Genomic DNA, 17,526 nt, shown 5'->3' on the forward strand with positions numbered 1-17,526 from the left:
ATGTTACCCGGCTCATATATGTTGTACTCAGGGACTGGGGCCTGTTTTCACAGGGGAGTGAACAGGGCAGTCTACTGTGTCCAGGGTGGGATCCTCCTCACCTACACAGCTGAGTGTATCTCAAACACCTGCCTCACGCTGTCCACTTACTGCCAGTTCCTTTGAGACAAAAGAGAAGCAGCAGAATCCACTGCTCTACAGAGGAGCAGGCAGCATCAATGCTGCTATGCAACACAAACCTTACAGAGCCCACATGGGGGGAGAGGGGGCACAAAATCCAGCTTTAGAGGGGGGTGTCAGCCAGGGATGCAAACTTCAGCTCTGATGCCTAGAAGTGTGTTCTGAGATGGAAGGAACCGTGATGTTCATCAATGGGACAAATCCTGCCTGGGGATAGGGTCAAAAGATGGAGCCTATTTAGCAAATCAAAGGAAACCATTTTAATGGTCCCATTCTCTGGATTACAGTGATGCTATGATGACACGGAAGAGAGAAACAAAAAGGTGTTTGAAGATGAACATATGCAGATTGTGCTCCGAGGCCTCTGAAGGACAACCTGGCTGGGAGAGGTCTTCTAAGGACTGCCTCAGCAGAGAATTCTTCATCGATGACCTCAGTAGTTGGGAGAGGCTCAGCTGACCCAGAGCAGTTTTCCTTCGGGGCAGAATTGCAGTCCTCTTTATTTTATTTCTTCTTGAGAGAATTCCAAGAACCTAGGTCTCACCAATCCTCATATCCACTGCCTCCCATTTGGGTTCCAATGGGGATCCTTATTCCTGAACTTCGCTCAGAGAAGAGACCTATTTATACTCTTTTAGGAATATCCCATTCTATCTCCCTCAGTCTTTAGGTCCCTCTACTTTTCCTTGGCCACTTTGGAGGGGCAATGCCTGGCCCCACAGAAGTTGGTCGCAATGGCTCCTCAGCTTTGTTGAAACTCTTTGGGATCCGAGATATGTTACAGATTCTCATATTTAAGTATAACTTTTTCTATGTGCATTTTATTGTCCTCCCTGCCTCAGTATCTCTGTGCCGGAATACAAGGACCCTCAATAATATTGTTTTTCACTCCAACTTCCTGTCCAATAATTAAGCCTTGTACACTTTCCCGAGCAATGACCTGGGAAGCAGTACAGGTTGTTCCCCCTGGGGGTTGTGGTGAGGTTGAGAGAGAATGGGCTCTACAGATATGAGATGGAATCTAGCCCTTGCCAGTTTATCAGCTCTGTGAATCAAAAATGAACTTTATTCTAGTTTCCTCATCGAAGCTAAGAACAGCCACCTCACAAGTGGGAAGGACTCAATAGGAAAGAATATAGTAGAATAGCTAGCTTACCTGTATCCTCTATAAATGTTAGTTCTTGAACTTATGTCTCAACATCCTTTGAGCTCTGTTGCCCAATTTACCTTTTCTGGATTAAATACGATTATTGTTTTTTGTTAGTAGTTTCTCTCTAGATACACCTGTGGTCAGGATGATGAATTTTCTTTCACTAACTCTCATTGATCTATGATTCTCATTCAAATTTGTTTAAGACCCTACGATTTCAGTGACACTGTTTTCTCCTGAAGAACAGGGACCACTGTATGTCCTGGACACAGCACACCACCTGAGTTATGGGGGTGTTCAGGAAACATGCTGAACAAGTGAATAAATGAATGAATGCGGATGTGGACTAGTCAACTAAAACTGAATTAGCAGCAATGTTTTGTAGTGCATTGATGCTTTGTTGCTCCTCCAGGGGAGTATGCAATTTAAAAGAGAAAAGAAAAAAGAAGAAATGAGAACCACCCAATATTCAAATATCAGTAGACTTGCTAGTTTTATACAATGGCATTTCTCTTGAAAAGAAAGCTGGGTTGAGTCCAACCATAGGTGGGAGAGCCACTGGATCTTATAGATTTGCTGTCTCTCCTGCTACACAAATCATTGATTGAAAGATTTGATCCTTCAGTGTGGCTGCATCCACAGGGAGACCATCCAGCACAGAGTGAGGACATCTGAGGCTGCATTAACTGTTGGTGGTGGTTGAGTAGGAATATAAAACTCTGACCTTCCATGAACAGACAATCTGATATCAAAGAGGCAAGAGGCACCTCAGATCATCAACATCCCTTTAATGAGGTGAGGAACTCTTGGTGGTAAACTCAACAGCTGAGTAACAGGATGGCGGTACAACAACAGGTCGAGAATCAAGGCAGTGAGGTCAAAACACTGAGCCAACACCCATCTGGGATGGGGTATAAAAGGCCCAGGAAGGAAGGGGGTTCTCAGACTCGTGTCTTGGCCTTTCCAGCTGCTCTGAACCTCCTGTGTAGCGTCAGCCCACACCATGACTTCCTTCTACATGACCTCAAGCCAGCCTCTGGGCAGCATCCAGAATCCTGGAGAAAGAAATATCTGCCCCTCCTCCGGTGATATTGGGTACCACCCCGGCTTAGAGGAAAAGGCTGCCTGCCAGGGCCTCTTGGCCAGCCTGGCACATGTCAACCGAGTTCGAGTGGGGACCACCCCGCTGGGCCGACCCAATCTCTGTCTGCCCAACAGCTGCCACAATGCTTGCCCCTTGCCAGGAACCCGCAACATTCCTGCCAACATCGGAAGCTGTGGGGCCTACGGTGAAGGCACCTTGAACGGCCATGAGAAGGAGACCATGCAGTTCCTGAACGACCGCCTGGCCAACTACCTGCAGAAGGTGCGGCAGCTGGAGCAGGAGAATGCGGAGCTGGAGACCAAGATCCGAGAGTGGAGCAAATGCCATGAGAGCACCATGTGCCCCAACTACCAGGGCTACTTCCAGACCCTCGAGGAGCTCCAGCAGAAGGTGAGGTTTGGGGTTCTCCAGGTCATGGGTTGGCAAACTGTGGCCCGTGGGCCAAATCTGGCCTGCTGCCTGATTTTGTAAATAAAGTTTTATTGGCACAGCTGTGCTATTTCATTGATGTATGGTCTTTGGCTGTCTTTGTGCTACAGTGGCAGAGTTGAGTAGTCATGACTGAGACCAATGGTCTGCAAAGCCTAAAATATTTACACTCTGGCCCTTTACAGACAAAGATTACTGACTCTGGCACTAAATGTCCAGGGCCTGGACTGGCAGTGGAAGCAGCAATAGCTGAAATGTTTTTTAGATGTGGGAAGAGAAACTCTCAAGTGGAGGTGAATGGGGACGTGTAAAAGATGAGACGTAGGATTTGCCTTGCCAGGATTCTGAGTTTCTGCTTACTTAGGTTCAGTACTTAAATTCCTAAACTGTAGTTGCAAAAACAGTGCAACTAACTTCTGGTGCAGTAAAAGGGGTCAGAGGAGTATGCTCCAATGTCCTGCATGAGCCAGAGTATATCCATTCAGTAGCACTGGCCTCTTCTGCACATCAGCTGTCCCCTCTGATGATCATGTCAATGCTGCTTAAGAGCCTACATCTTAGTTCTGAAGACAGGAAGACAAGGAATGTCAGAATGGCCCCCCACAGAAATCTGGCTAGATTCAGAGAAGACCTTTGGGGAGGTTGACCAACCAGCGCAAAGGACTTCTTATTAGGAATGGATCCCACCTTAAAACTTTCATAACCAGCCATTGTTCTCTGGTCTAGACTCCAGATCTTTTTGTTTATATCTGGCTAAGCATCACATTTGGCAAAATAAAATGATCTTTTTTATATGTTCAGTTTGCACAAGCATCTCTTACACGTTTGGGAGTTTGTGTTTGTCCAAGGGGATGTTGCAGTTTGAACCCAGCCAACAGGACTTCTTTTGACCTGAGGCCACAGATGGTCTGAGAACAGTGAATCACTGAGCCTACTTTCTTTCCTCAGATCCTGTGCATCAAATCTGAGAACAACAGGCTGGTCATCCAAGTTGATAATGCCAAGCTGGCTGCAGATGACTTCAGGACCAAGTGAGTTGGGGTCAGGTGGGGAGGGGACAGGGCCAGAGGCCTCTTCTGGCTTCTTCTCTCCTGTGATGCAGTTGGCATCAGAGATGTAATTGAACAGGACCAAACCAACAGTGCCAGCAAGAGAAAATAAAGGACAAGTAAGCCCAAGATCTTGGAAGAACAACCCCCGACCAGGACCAAACCAACAGTGCCAGCAAGAGAAAACAAAGGGCAATTAAGCCCAAGATCTTGGAAGAACAACCCCCTTCCCCCCATAATTGTTTAGCCTTTAGAGTTGACAACATGACAGTTTAGAACCACCGGCCACTTGATTCCATTGTAAGAAGAACCTTGTGAAGTATGCAGGACAGTGATGGTCTCTCCTTCATGAGGACGCAGAGGCTCAGAGTGCTGATGTGACTTGCCAGAAGTCACGTGGCTACTGAGAGGTAGAACTGGAACTTGGCCCCTGGTTTCCTACCCTGAGGCCATTTCCTAGGAACTTTGCTGCCTCAGTGAGGATATGATTCCACACTGCAGCCTGACTAATGTGTGAGCTCTAGTAATTCATGATGCCATGGAGGCATGTGGAGGTCACAGGGTTTATACCACCTGAGAAGGTCCCGCCTGGGAGCAGGAAGGGGCCTTATGTTTTGTCGTCTTTCTTCAGGGCACCTGGAAGCCTCACTCCTCTAGAGCTAAAGAAAGTCATTTCCTTCATTCCATGCTCGCTGTTGGCTTTTAATCTGAGAGAGATCCCAGGGTCCGTCTCAGCAGGGAAAATGGAAGAGGGGGTTCTGCGGTGATCACACTGCATCGTAATTACCTCATTACTCTGCTGCCTCCCCTCTGGCCGTCAGCCATCTGTCCATCCCAGTATCCTCAGTACCGGCCACTTTGCGGGTTCATCTTAGGTGCTTAGTGTTGAATGAGTGGGGAGCACCCTACTGCTTTCTGACTATGAGCACACTACACAGCAAATGCCAACTCACAATGAGATTGCAGAGAGGAGCCAGTGACGTTATGGGTGTACGTTGGGTCCTGGGGTCCCTTCTACCCTTGAACCTCAACTCCTATACCTGACTTGGTAAAGGTACCAGATGGAGCACTCACTCTACCAGCTGGTGGAGGCCGACATTTGCGGCCTGCGCAGGGCGCTGGATGACCTCACACTTGCCAAGTGCGACCTGGAGGCCCAGGTGGAATCCTTGAAGGAGGAGCTGCTCTGCCTCAAGAAGAACCATGAACAGGTGGGGTCCTTTGTGTATCTGTGTAGACGTCTGGGGAGTGAATGCAGGCTCAGCTGAAGGAAGAAACGAGGCTCTTCCTCTGGCTCAGGATGGAAGCTCTGCCGGCCCTGCCTTATGGTTAAGCCTCAGAAGCTATGAAGAGGAGCTCTGGTATTCAGTGGGAGCATGTTCTTCATCCGCAGAGCGTGAAGGAAAATCATTGGGATGACGGGCAGTGGGAGATCATTGAGGCTTTGGGTGGAGGTAGTAGGAGCTCAGTGAATAGGACATCCTCCTTCTGTGCCCACAGGAAGTCCACACTCTGACGTGCCAGCTGGGAGACAGGCTCCTGATTGAGCTGGACACGGAGCCCACCGTGGACCTGAGCAGGGTGCTGGAGGAGATGCGGTGCCAGTACGAGACCATGGTGGAGACCAACCGGCGTGACGTGGAGCAGTGGTTCGAAGCTCAGGTGAGGCGGTGCTGCGGAGCAGGGGGCAGGTGGGCTGGGGGAGCCCGGCTTCCATGTGGGCCAGTGAGCTGACCTGTGTCGTTTATCCCACTGTGCTTCAGTCTGAAGGCATCAGCCTGCAGGCCACATCCTGCTCCGAGGAGCTGCAGTGCTGCCAGTCGGAGATCCTGGAGCTGAGACGCACAGTGAATGCCCTGGAGGTGGAGCTTCAGGCTCAACACCACCTGGTGAGCTCCTGTGTGTGCATGGAAGACTGGGCTTGGCTCCCACTCCCAGGAACAGTTCCGGGTTCAGTATATGCCTCCCTTAAATAGAGACCAGGGCACAGCCTGAACCTTGACCTCATCTCCTTAGCATTGAACATTCTCATGATGTGAATGCTGAGGGAATGCACATTAACCCAGATGAGGAAGGTTCTGCAAACCCCTCCCAAGGTCTACGATGAAGAGCCATAGCACATTGTCCACTCCTCCAGCTAGAGACTGCTAACAGGGGCTGGACTGTCCTCTGGCAACTTCCTGGGGGTGTCATCATCTGGCTGCAGAGCCTGCGGGCAGGAATCCATGCTTTTTAACCTGCTTCTCATTTTCTTTGGCATCACAGAAAGACTGTCTGCAGAACTCCCTGTGCGAGGCCGAGGCCCGCTTCGGCACCGAGCTGGCCCAGATGCAGTGCCTGATCAGCACCGTGGAGGAGGTTCTGCAAACTGTCTACGATGAAGAGCCATAGCATGTTGTCCGTTCCTCCAGCTGGAGACTGCTAACAGGGGCTGGACTGTTCTCTGGCAACCTCCTGGGGGTGTCATCATCTGGCTGCAGAGCCTGCGGGCAGGAATCCATGCTTTTTAACCTGCTTCTCAATTTCTTTGGCATCACAGAAGGACTGTCTGCAGAACTCCCTGTGTGAGGCCGAGGCCCGCTTCGGCACCGAGCTGGCCCAGATGCAGTGCCTGGTCAGCACCGTGGAGGAGCAGCTGGCTGAGATCCGGGCTGACCTGGAGCGGCAGAACCAGGAGTACCAGGTGCTGCTGGACGTCAAGGCCAGGCTGGAAGGCGAGATCGCCACGTACCGGAACCTTCTGGAGAGTGAGGACTGCAAGTAGGTCCTCTGATGTCTGTGTCAATGTCACGTGTAAAAGCAGAGACCTCTTATTGGCAATGCCCTAGAGGTGGCACTGCAGACACAATCTTTGAAGACAAACTTGTTACCCAAGGTCTAAAACCCTGTTTGCTCCTCCGATTCTAGAATGCGGTATACTTTTATCTTTCATGAACTTCTGATGCCAATGTTACAAACAGCGTTTTTCTCTTGGCAGGCTTCCCTGCAACCCATGCACAACCCCGGCCTCCAGCACCCCCTGTCCAGCCCCTGCAGCCTGTACCGCCTGCCCTCCCTGCTCTTCCAGGCCTCTTCAGGCCTCCCGTGGGCCCTGCTCATCGCCTCGGCGCTGACATATTCCTCAGCCCGAGGTGCCAGAAAACAGAACACGATCCTTCGGCTCCATCGAGCCTTACTGCCTCAGCCAACCTCGGAGACTGGAGCCAGGCAGGCGGCGCTTCTTGGTGGGATTCCGGTCCTGCTGCTCAGCTCTGGGCCCTGGACTTGTGCTTCCTTTTCTCTCTTCCATTGCCTCCCGGTTTCCCTGAGATGTGGCAGGTAACCTTTTTTTTTATTTTACTAATAAACTTCACCTTCTGCAGCATAAGGAGGCCAGAGCCTGCTGGTCTCAGTTTCTCCATCCCATGCCAAGAGCGATGCTGGGAGCTCCCTGAACCAGCCGTTCCCGCAGAAGCAGGGCTTGTGGCTCTGGGAGATGGCAAAGCCGGTGACGACTGGGGTTGAACTGGGACTGCAGCAAAACGGCATGGACGAGAGATGCCTGGCTCTGGACCTGACCCAGCCTATTTAGACCCGGATTCACAGAGCTTTTAAGACACAGACACTAAAACACTCCACCCCTTTATCTGGCTGCAGCATCACGGCTCTTGTGCAGAGGAAAAGCTCCATCCAGAGGTCCTGCCGGGTCTCGGCATAAAGTCAGCTTCGTGATCTCATGCTCCTGACCAGCAAGGCCCCGTGCTGGGCATTACAGACCTTGTGACCAGGGTCCCACAGAAACCCGAAAGCAGGGAGCAGCTGTCATTATACTCAGCTGGTGGCTGAGTCAAGGCTTGACCCGCAGTCCCTTTGAACTAGACCAGTGGTCGGCAAACTCATTAGTCAACAGAGCCAAATATCAACAGTACAACGATTGAAATTTCTTTTGAGAGCCACATTTTTTAAACTTAAACTATATAGGTAGGTACATTGTTATTAACTTAATTAGGGTACTCCTAAGGCTTAGGAAGAGCCACACTCAAGGGGCCAAAGAGCCACATGTGGCTCGCGAGCCGCAGTTTGCCGGCCACTGAACTAGACCAAAGCCCATCCTCTGGGAGCTTTGAAGGGGAAAACAATCCGACATGAGAAGGTTCAGGGTGGTGGTTAAGTGTGGTCCTCCAACCGGTAGCACCAGCACTACTGGAAACTTGTGGAAAATCCACATTCTTGAGCCCCACCCGAGACTTTCTGAAGCCGAAGTCTGGTTTACCAAGACTTCCGGATGATTCTATGCACTCTCACGTTCGAGAACCACCGGGTTAGGGGCTTTATTTGGGGAGTGAGCCCCTGCCTGGCCAGACTCTGCAGAAGGGGTTGGCCCTGCTCTCCTGGCCAGTCCCATGGGGGAGGAATCCCTCAGACCGCTGAGCTAGAGCATTTCCCCTGCACATAACGAAACTCTGGACATATTTAACCCTGGTGATTGCTGAGCCTGTCAGACTATCGGTCTATCCATCAAACTGACCCACCCATGCTCCTCAACAGGCTCCCCTGGCAAGTCCTTCTGGCAGCTGCTGGGCTTGAAACGTGCAGGCAATAGACACATGGGCTGGAGGCTCCATATTTAGGCTGAGAACAGCACATCTCCAGAAAGCAGCATTGCACCTGGCCAAAGGCAGGAGGCAGGGAGTTCCCCATCACAGGAGATACGCAAGCAGGGCCTTTGCAGCCACCTGGTGGGGATGCTGAGGCGGGGACTCGGATAGCTGATGGGGCTGGATGAGATGATTGCAGAGGGTCTTCTAGTCCCCAGATTCTATGACTCCGCTTTCGAGGTCGTATTTGTCTTACGTGTTAAAGTGGAGCCCTCTCTGCTCTGTGATCCCTCTGAATCGAAGTCACTTGCTGGGACATTTACAAAGTCCGGCTGATGGTTGTTGAATCCAGTCCATTTGGTGCAGGAGTGACCACAGTCTCAAGCTCCAGAGGTGGAGAGAGCTCTGGAGCTCTCTGCCTTCAACTGCTCTCAAGCCCAGACTCTTCTTATCTATCGGCCACTGTCCATGTAGACAGGGCTGATTTGCTTGGGAGGCGCCAGGACTCTGATCATACGAAGCTTCGGAAGGGTCAGAGGCTGCCACGCCGTCCTCTCCCACCCCACGGTGTCTCTGCCTTTTCCCAAGTGGTGGAGGTGTTTGGGCACAGGTGACACACCCCTGAGGCACTACCCGAGTGGGTCTCACTAAGGAAGAGCAATTTTGATTAGTCTTATTTTAGCACCTGGCTCAAACACCTTCACCTCCTCCTTTGTACTTAAATAGCTCCTTTCATCCAACAAGTTCAAAGCTGCCTAACAAAATAAACGCACTTATTCCTGCACATGACAGAGTAGGCAAGCATTATTCTTCCCATTTAAGGGGAGAGAGAGAGAAGGTGAGTCATTTAGTGGTTGAGGGATTCTTCTGGTGACATGAAATGAGTCAATGGGGCCCCAGGGTGATTGACCCGTACTTCTTAAGTTCACATCCAATGCCCTGTCATTTATAATTATAAGAGTAGCTTTGATGAGACATTGTTTGTGTATGTGTGCGTGTGTGAAGTGGTTTGGGTTCTGGGAAGAATTACTGGGTAGACGGGTCTATTATACTTGGGGCGGTGTGAGGAGCTTCCCTGGAAACCAAGCAGCCCATCATTATCATCATCACTATCATCACCACCACCACAATATTCATTTTCATCATCATCATCACATTGTATTCAAAGCTCACATTCATTGAGCTCTTACTATAAGCCAGGCACTAAATTACAGATAAGTTTATACATATAAACTCAATTAACCCTCACAGCAATTCTATGAAGCCAATGCTTTTGCTATCCCTATTTTGAAGATGAGGAACTGAGGCTCAGAGAGGTTAAGTAACACACCCAAGATCACACAGCTGCTAGGTAGTGAAGCCAGAATTTAGATTCAGGCAGTCTGCCCCCAGCAACTGCTCTTAACCTCTGTGCTTTACAGAGGCTAAGTCTCAGATTGTGTCAGCAGAACCTTAACTACCCCCAATGCGTTTCCTTGAAGGAAATGAGAGAGTGTTTATGCCAGAGGAACCATTTCTGAGGCTTTATGTCACAAAAGGTGATACAAGGAATGAAACTCCTATAGCATCTCAAAATAGCCTGAGGAGCTTGGCCATTTTAATGCCTGGGAATCACCAAGGAAGGTCACCCCACCCCGAGCCATTACTAAACCTACTTTATTGAGGAAGAGGAGAAGAAGAAAAACAGATTCCCATATACATGTTCATCATTTTACCATTGACAAAGCACTTTCATATGTGTTATTCAGTTTGCCAAACCCCGAGAGAGACAGAACAGGCGTCCGCATGCCCATTTGCAGGGGGAGAAGTTCAGGGTTAGGGAGGGGAAATGACCCCCTAAGTTCTCACGGCTGGTCTCACTCAAGCCCAGGCTTCTCATTCCCAGGCCATTGCCCTTTCCCTGCGCTGAACCTCTAAGGCAGTGGTTCTCCACCTTCCTAATGCCGCGACCCTTTAATACAGTTCCTCATGTTGTGGGGATCCCCAACCATAAAATTATTTTCGTTGCTACTTCATAACTGTAATTTTGCTACTGTTATGAATCGTAATGTAAATATCTGATATGCAGGATGTATTTAGGTGACCCCTGTGAAAGGGTCGTTCGACCCCCAAAGGGGTCGCAACCCACAGGTTGAGAACTGCTGCTCTAAGGGCTTTGCTGGAAGCACATCTGGACAACACTTCCCATTCAGACCCACTCTCAGTGCTGGGAGGGGTGGCTGAGATGGATTTACACAGCAAAGGGATTGCAGGCCTGGGGTTCTCCCCTAGGATAGTCACCCTGTGCTTTCTCCTACCCTGCACTGTCCGCCTCACCCAGCCACATTCAGGCTGAGCTCCTGGCCTTTGGCCATCTCCTGGCCTCTCTCAGCGGAGGCTCCCCCTTTACCCTGGTTTTTGTACCCAAATCTCCTTTTTCTCCCTTCTTCCTCCCTGGTTATCAGACATCCTCCACATGTGTCCAGCCATTCACGCTGGGCTCCACGCCCCTCCACCACACGTCTGCAGCCACAGGAGGGCTCTGTCCCGAGGCTGGCCCAGCTGTGTCTGCTCACTAGCAGGTGTCACCTCCATTTCTCTCCACTGATCACATCCCCCTTTCTATTTCCTCGGTCACTTGTTTGGTTTAGCACTTTTTCTTTCTTCTGCCTCATACCTGCCTCCTTCACCTGCTTTGCAACTCATCTCAGTGCCTAGGGGGATGCTGCAGGGCTGAACCATTGTGGTCTCCAAAACAACAAGAACCAAATATCAAAATAATGAATTATGCCCGGCCAACATGGCTCAGTGGTTGAGTGGCGACCTATGAACCAGGAGGTCATGGTTCCATTCCTGGTCAGGGTACATGCCCAAGTTGTGGGGTCCATCCCCAGGGTAGGGCATGCATGAGGCAGCCAATCAATGATTCTCTGTCATCACTGATGTTTTTTATCTCTCTCTCCTTCTTCTTCCTTCCTTGAAAGCAATAAAAATATATTTAAACACACACACACACACACACACACACACACACACACACACACACACACACACACATTACCAGGCCTGGTTGAAGCAAAGATTCTTAAAAAGATATAATTCTAACAAGATCAGTTGTTTGAATTCTACCTGACCCTACCTAGAGTGGGGTCACCAATACACCTTCAGAACACAGATAAATCATCTGAAATGGCCTCATCCCTCAGCCCCTGGCTGAGAACCATGAACTGGGTTGAAAAGCCCTGACTGGGGTTTGGGGCACGAATAGGTGTGGGAAGAAGTGGGAAGGAAGAAACTTTTTTTTGAGGGGTGGGGGTGAAGGGCCCAATTACATTACCTCATATTAGAGTTAGTTGTGGACCTGTCTGTCTGCCCAAAAGGACTGAGAGCTCACAGAGGGCAGGGGCCTGCCATCTCCCTCCCATTCCCCTGTCCTCCCAGCCCCAGCCCTGGGACTATGCCATGTACTATGTAGACATTCAACAAATGCCTGCGTTCCTTAATGTCACACATACAGCCTTCTAATTACATTAAACACAGACCTGTCTCCAAATGTCCATCTCACACCTTTAAAATTTCTCACCTCCTTACATTTTTGTTATTTTTCAAATATTTTGGGGCCCACATTAGCCTGAATTGCTCATGAAAAGATAAGCCTCTTCCAGAACTACGAGTCTTTTGTATCTCTGTGGTCCCATGCCCAGCACCGAGGAGCTGCTCAATAAATGAATTTGGAATAAAATTGAACTAAATGAAGAAAGTGGCTCTGATAGTCCATTGACTGCTCAGTTTCTCTCTGAATGAATAAGATTTGCAGCTATTTTAATTAGGACGTGAGAGGGTATGTGAAGTCTGATCCTCACCTGTGGGAGGTCGTGGAGACCTCAGAGCACCAGAGTCCCACTTCCCCTATGAATCTGAGCAACAAATTCCCCCAAGCCTATTGATATTCTAGAAACACTGCAAAAGAGAGGCTAGATTTACAAGGGACGGCAGCATTATGGTCACTCACCAGCCAGCCCATCTGCTGCTCCATGCAGAATTCTTGTGCCATTTCCCCTTCTGCAGGGATAAAGGAATCTCCAGGTAACACGGGTAACCCGTTCCTTCCCGCATCCTCCGCGTGGCTGTTGATTAGCTGTGAACTGGAGCCCATGCAGGTCTGACTCCCTCTGCTCCTTGCTCCTCTGCACGGTCCTTACTCGTTCAGGAACAGGTAGCCCTGTCCCCCTTTTGACTTGTGCTGCCTCCATGCAGACAATGGTGTCCTTCTCAGCCATAGACACATCTCAGTGTGGATCAGGGAGGTGATGCTCTGGTCTGGATGCCTAGGAAGACTGCCGCTTCTTTCAGAGGCCTCAGAAGCTGTGGTCTGGCATCTATAGATCTTTCCCGAGTCATCGCCACTTACATCTCACAGGACACTCAGCAGGTGGGCCACTCTTCCATCCTCCAATGCAGGTTGTCTTGGTTACTTCCCAGTGTTGCATCCTCCAGGTTCACTCTTGTGAAGACGGGGCATCTTTGTCTGATATGCGTGGCCCCATGTGATTCTGGGGATTCCTTCTAGGTTTCCTTCTTCCCTCTTCTTCACGTTCTTACCTCTCTTATTAAACACACCTCTCCCTGTTCCATCTCTCTCCATTTCTCTGGTCTCTGCGTTGTGCACAAATTCGGTGCCATTACTTGTCAATCCAATCCTCCAATCTTTTAGTATTTACAACCTGCACATTCTCCTTTGACTAAAGCCTCCACAATGCTACACTGGCCAGTCAGTAGATCAGGCCAAAAGAGCGTGAAGGATGCTGCTGGCATTGAGTCTGTGCTCAGAGGAACCCTCCCTGTGTGGCGAGGAAGCCGGAATTGAGGAAACAGCTCCTTGCAGGCTGACAAGTTGGGAAGCAGGAGGCTCCGTGCTGTTCTCTACAAGCAAATGCTCACGAGGCTGATTCACAGGCCTTTCCATTCGTCCCGAGCCCAGACGAAGTGAGATGGGAGCTTCCTACTGACCGAGCTGCCCAGCCTTGTGCCTTTGCTCTGGAGAGTCGGTGATGCCTGCCCCACCACCCATCTATTTCTTCTCCTTTAATTGCCCTGGAGGAAAACAAAGAAAATTTGATTTTATTATAAGCCTGGGGCTTCTTTGTAGTGCGGTGGGGCATCTTAATGGCATTATAGTAAGTGGCGATAATGGCCTTGGAGAAGGCAGATGAAGGACCTTTTATCTGAGACTCAAGCAGAGAGCCGTCAGAATACTGGCATGAAAGCTGGATGGGGAGAAGGACTCCAATAAGTTGTCAATAAAGCTGCCACTCTGGCTGGCAGCCAAAGCCACAGTGGAGGTTGGGGTGCTGCTACCCAAGATGCAAGGGGGGCCCGGTGATGCCTATAATTATGCAACTGATATATATACTCAGAACTTTGGCCACTTCTTCCTCAGACCTTCTATGCCTGCCTTCAGACCTTCTGGTGCCTTTCCTCATCCCTCAAACCAACCCCAATCCTCCAGGCTTGCTTTGCTACGTCCCCTGCTTATGCGGCATCTCAGCATTTTCTCTCCCTGTGAACAGGTCCTTGGATTCAGTGACATGACCACAGAGCCATCCCTGGTACCTTCTAACTTTTGGTTCTTAAACCAGGTTACGTGGAACCGAGAAAGGCTGGGGATGGGAAGCCCAGGACAGGATCGGTACATCTCCCTGGTGTATCAATTTCACTTAGCGAACTGGGCAAAAAGTTAGATAGTTTAACTGGAAACTTTGGAATGATTTTTTATCTTAAAGCCAAAATGGGTATATGACGGAATATGAAGTCAATCCACATGATGCTTTAAGATCAACCTCAAAGGTTTTCATGCTTGTGGAAGCCCCTCTGGGAGGTCTCTGGACTTTCCCAGCTACCTGCTTACTCTGTCCCAGTGCTATGGACACCCGTGGAAAAGTCCACCGTCACCTTCTTGTTCCTTCTCACCTGTCTCCAGATGCTTTTCCCAGGTCATTGAAAAGCATTTGTATGTCTCTCTCAGCTTGCATTTTTCCCAACTCTTTTTCGAAATGATCTCTTCCTCCAGAAACTCCCCTGACTCCCAACTAATGATCAAAGCCTCTACCTTTAAAATCTCTCTACAATCCCTTTAAGGAATATACAAGAGGTGTTGCACAAACAGCTGTCCACCTTCTCAGCCAGTCCTATCCACCTCCGGGTTTCCAAGGCTTGGGGTGCCACAGTGCTGAAGGATTCGACTCTTAAAGCAGATGGAAAGGGTGCCCATTGCTGCCACTTCATACAACTTCTTCCTTGACTCAATCCCAGTCCCTCCCTAGAGATGCCAGGTGGGCTATGAGGTGGGTCTGATTATGGTTTTACAGGATCACGTGACGCAAAAGAATGTCACTGGATAGACCAACTCCCAGTTAACAAGGGCAGTTACTTGGGCTAGACTGTGTGGCCTCTTTGAAGGTCTACCACAAAAGTCTGATTTCATGGGTGTACTGAGAGGAGTCCTGACTTAGCAGGAAGCTCAAGTAAAGAATTTTATGGGACAAGAATTTTATGGGACAAGAGACTCTTATGAGGAAGGCAAATAACAGACTGAAGGGAAGGGCATTTGAAAAGTGGTGAAGATGTAAGAAGAAAAAAGACTTTACAGACTATGTCCACACCCTCTGTAGAGAGGGTATAAATGCTCCTAGAAGAAGGAGTCCTACACGCTCCTTGGAGAGCTGGGACTCTGTTTTCAGCTGGGTGACTTGCTCCCTCCCAGCGCCATGCCTTACAACTGCTACCTGCCCAACCTGAGCTTCCGTTCCAGCTGCTCCTCCAGGCCCTGCGTGGCCCCTAGCTGTCACAGCACCCCCCTGCCCGGGGCCTGGAACATCCCCGCCAATGTGGGCAACTGTGGCTGGTTCTGCGAGGGCTCCTTCAATGGCAGCGAGAAGGAGACCATGCAGTTCCTGAATGAACGCCTGGCCAGCTACCTGGAGAAGGTGCGGCAGCTGGAGCGGGAGAATGCGGAGCTGGAGAGCCGCATCCAGGAGCGGTGCCAGCAGCAGGAGCCCTTGATGTGCCCCAGCTACCAGTCCTACTTCCGGACCATCGAGGAGTTCCAGCAGAAGGTGAGGGGCCTTGCTGTCATTGCTAAGCAAGGGGAGTTTGCCATGATTGTCAATCTGTGGTAGAGAAGTGTGTTTCTTGCTTCTATGTCATCTTGACTCTAGCTTCTCCTCTTTACTGTCCTCACTAAGTGCCCTCTCATTCTCCAGATCCTGTGCGCCAAGTCTGAGAACGCCCGGCTGGTGGTGCAGATTGACAACGCCAAGCTGGCCGCAGACGACTTCAGGACCAAGTAAGTTCTTTCAGAATGTGCACTGGGGTTCACTTCTTTTGTTAAATCTCCAGAAGAAAAGGGATTACCGTAGCTTTATTGAACAACAGTTTGTCCCATTGGTCACAAAGGATTCTACAGGGATTGAGGGGAGCACAGCTAAGGAATCACCAAGAGATGAGGGCTCAAATCAATCATTGCTTTTTGGATCCATATTGGGTCTTGATAGCCTCCCAGAACCCTCGTCTCCTGGTTCACTCATTGCAGAAAGTGGAAAGACAAGAGGAATGGGGTTATCAAAGATCATCCCTGGGAGTCTTGGAGGTCTGCCAGTTACTGTTCTGATCTTGTCCTTGTGCAGGTACGAGACGGAGCTGGGCCTGCGGCAACTGGTGGAGTCGGACATGAATGGCCTGCGCAGGATCCTGGATGAGCTGACCCTGTGCAAGGCCGACCTGGAGGCCCAGGTGGAGTCCCTGAAGGAGGAGCTGCTCTGCCTCAAGAGGAACCATGAGGAGGTGAGGCCGGAAATGAGAAATGAAGAAACCTGATTTAGTCTCCTGCTGAGGTGACTTTAGTGATTTCCTTTTAAAACACCAACACTTCATAATGACAGAAAAAATGAAGAGATGAAACCTATACATGGTCCCAGATAAGTTGTCTCTTTCATTCATAATTGGATTTCCCCGAACACTCCCACCAGCTTGTGATTGGTCGCTGTGTTGTAGAATGCCCACATTGGCGGGGGTGTTCCAGGCACCATTGTTGTATTCATGCTATGCAAAGTCATTTCTCACCACGAAGAGCCAAAAGAGTCTCTACTCTTTCAAAGTCTCGGTGAAGAATAATCCGGGGCTCCTTCTTCTCTCTCCTGGGATTAAATTATTCTCTTACTTGATGGCAAGAATTATTTGATGCAAACTGGGAAAGTGGAGGATTAGTCTGATATTCAGTGGCATCCAAGCAGGTCCTTGGAAATACGTATCTTTTAAAAATGGTTGACACTATTACAGATGTCCCCTATTTCCTCTCCCTTTGCCCCCCTCCACCCAACTACCACCCCTCTACCCTCTGAGATGTGTCAGTCTGCTCCATGTTTCCACACCTATGGTCATATTTTGTTCTTTGAATCCTGGTGGGATGGCACAGTCATGGAGAGGAGGGAGCTGGGCCCACATGGAGCACAGATCATTTTGCCTTGAACTGTCAGAGATTGTTCCACTAAGTTTCTTTCCTGAGGAAACAGACTAACCGGCTTCAACAAACAATGCCATTCCTTCGAGTCTATTCTTCACTGAGGATAGTCACTCTTGCTTTTTCTGAATCCATAGGAAGTCAACACTCTGCGTTGCCAGATTGGAGACCGCCTCAACGTGGAGGTGGACGCTGCCCCCACCGTGGACCTGAACCGCGTGCTCAATGAAACAAGGTGTCAGTATGAGGCCATGGTAGAGACCAACCGCAGGGACGTGGAGGAATGGTACACCAACCAGGTGGGCATCTCAGCACATGATTACCCAGAATCTTGGAACCCTTAAGGCAGGGTCTGATCCTGTCTCTTACCTTTGGTGTTTCAGACCCAGGAGCTGAACAAGCAGGTGGTGTCCAGCTCAGAGCAGCTGCAGACCTGCCAGGCGGAGATCATTGAGCTGAGACGCACGGTCAATGCCCTGGAGATCGAGCTGCAGGCCCAGCACAACCTGGTGGGTATTGTTCAGACCTGCTGGTGAGAA

At 49.9% G+C, this 17,526-nt stretch overlaps 2 protein-coding genes across 2 annotated transcripts in view; both read left to right on the forward strand.

The window, feature by feature from the left end:
- Nucleotides 1–2,333: 2,333 nt before the first annotated feature.
- On the forward strand, nt 2,334–7,026 carry LOC102241608 (keratin, type I cuticular Ha7-like). Its single transcript, XM_005861967.1, has 7 exons — nt 2,334–2,825; nt 3,813–3,895; nt 4,968–5,124; nt 5,414–5,575; nt 5,677–5,802; nt 6,453–6,673; nt 6,891–7,026. The coding sequence occupies exons 1-7, from the start codon at nt 2,334–2,336 to the stop codon at nt 7,024–7,026; spliced, it is 1,377 nt and encodes a 458-aa protein (XP_005862029.1).
- An 8,210-nt stretch (nt 7,027–15,236) lies between these two features.
- The window catches only part of LOC102252275 (keratin, type I cuticular Ha1), a 3,410-nt gene continuing 1,120 nt past the window's right edge, over nt 15,237–17,526 (forward strand). Inside the window, exons 1-5 of the mRNA XM_005861828.1 lie at nt 15,237–15,584; nt 15,732–15,814; nt 16,155–16,311; nt 17,125–17,286; nt 17,371–17,495. Of these exons, the coding sequence (XP_005861890.1) occupies nt 15,237–15,584; nt 15,732–15,814; nt 16,155–16,311; nt 17,125–17,286; nt 17,371–17,495 (875 nt within the window). The remainder of the gene's footprint in view (nt 15,585–15,731; nt 15,815–16,154; nt 16,312–17,124; nt 17,287–17,370; nt 17,496–17,526) is intronic.

Source organism: Myotis brandtii, unplaced genomic scaffold (genome assembly GCF_000412655.1).
Source record: "Myotis brandtii unplaced genomic scaffold, ASM41265v1 scaffold157, whole genome shotgun sequence".
NCBI lineage: Eukaryota > Metazoa > Chordata > Mammalia > Chiroptera > Vespertilionidae > Myotis > Myotis brandtii.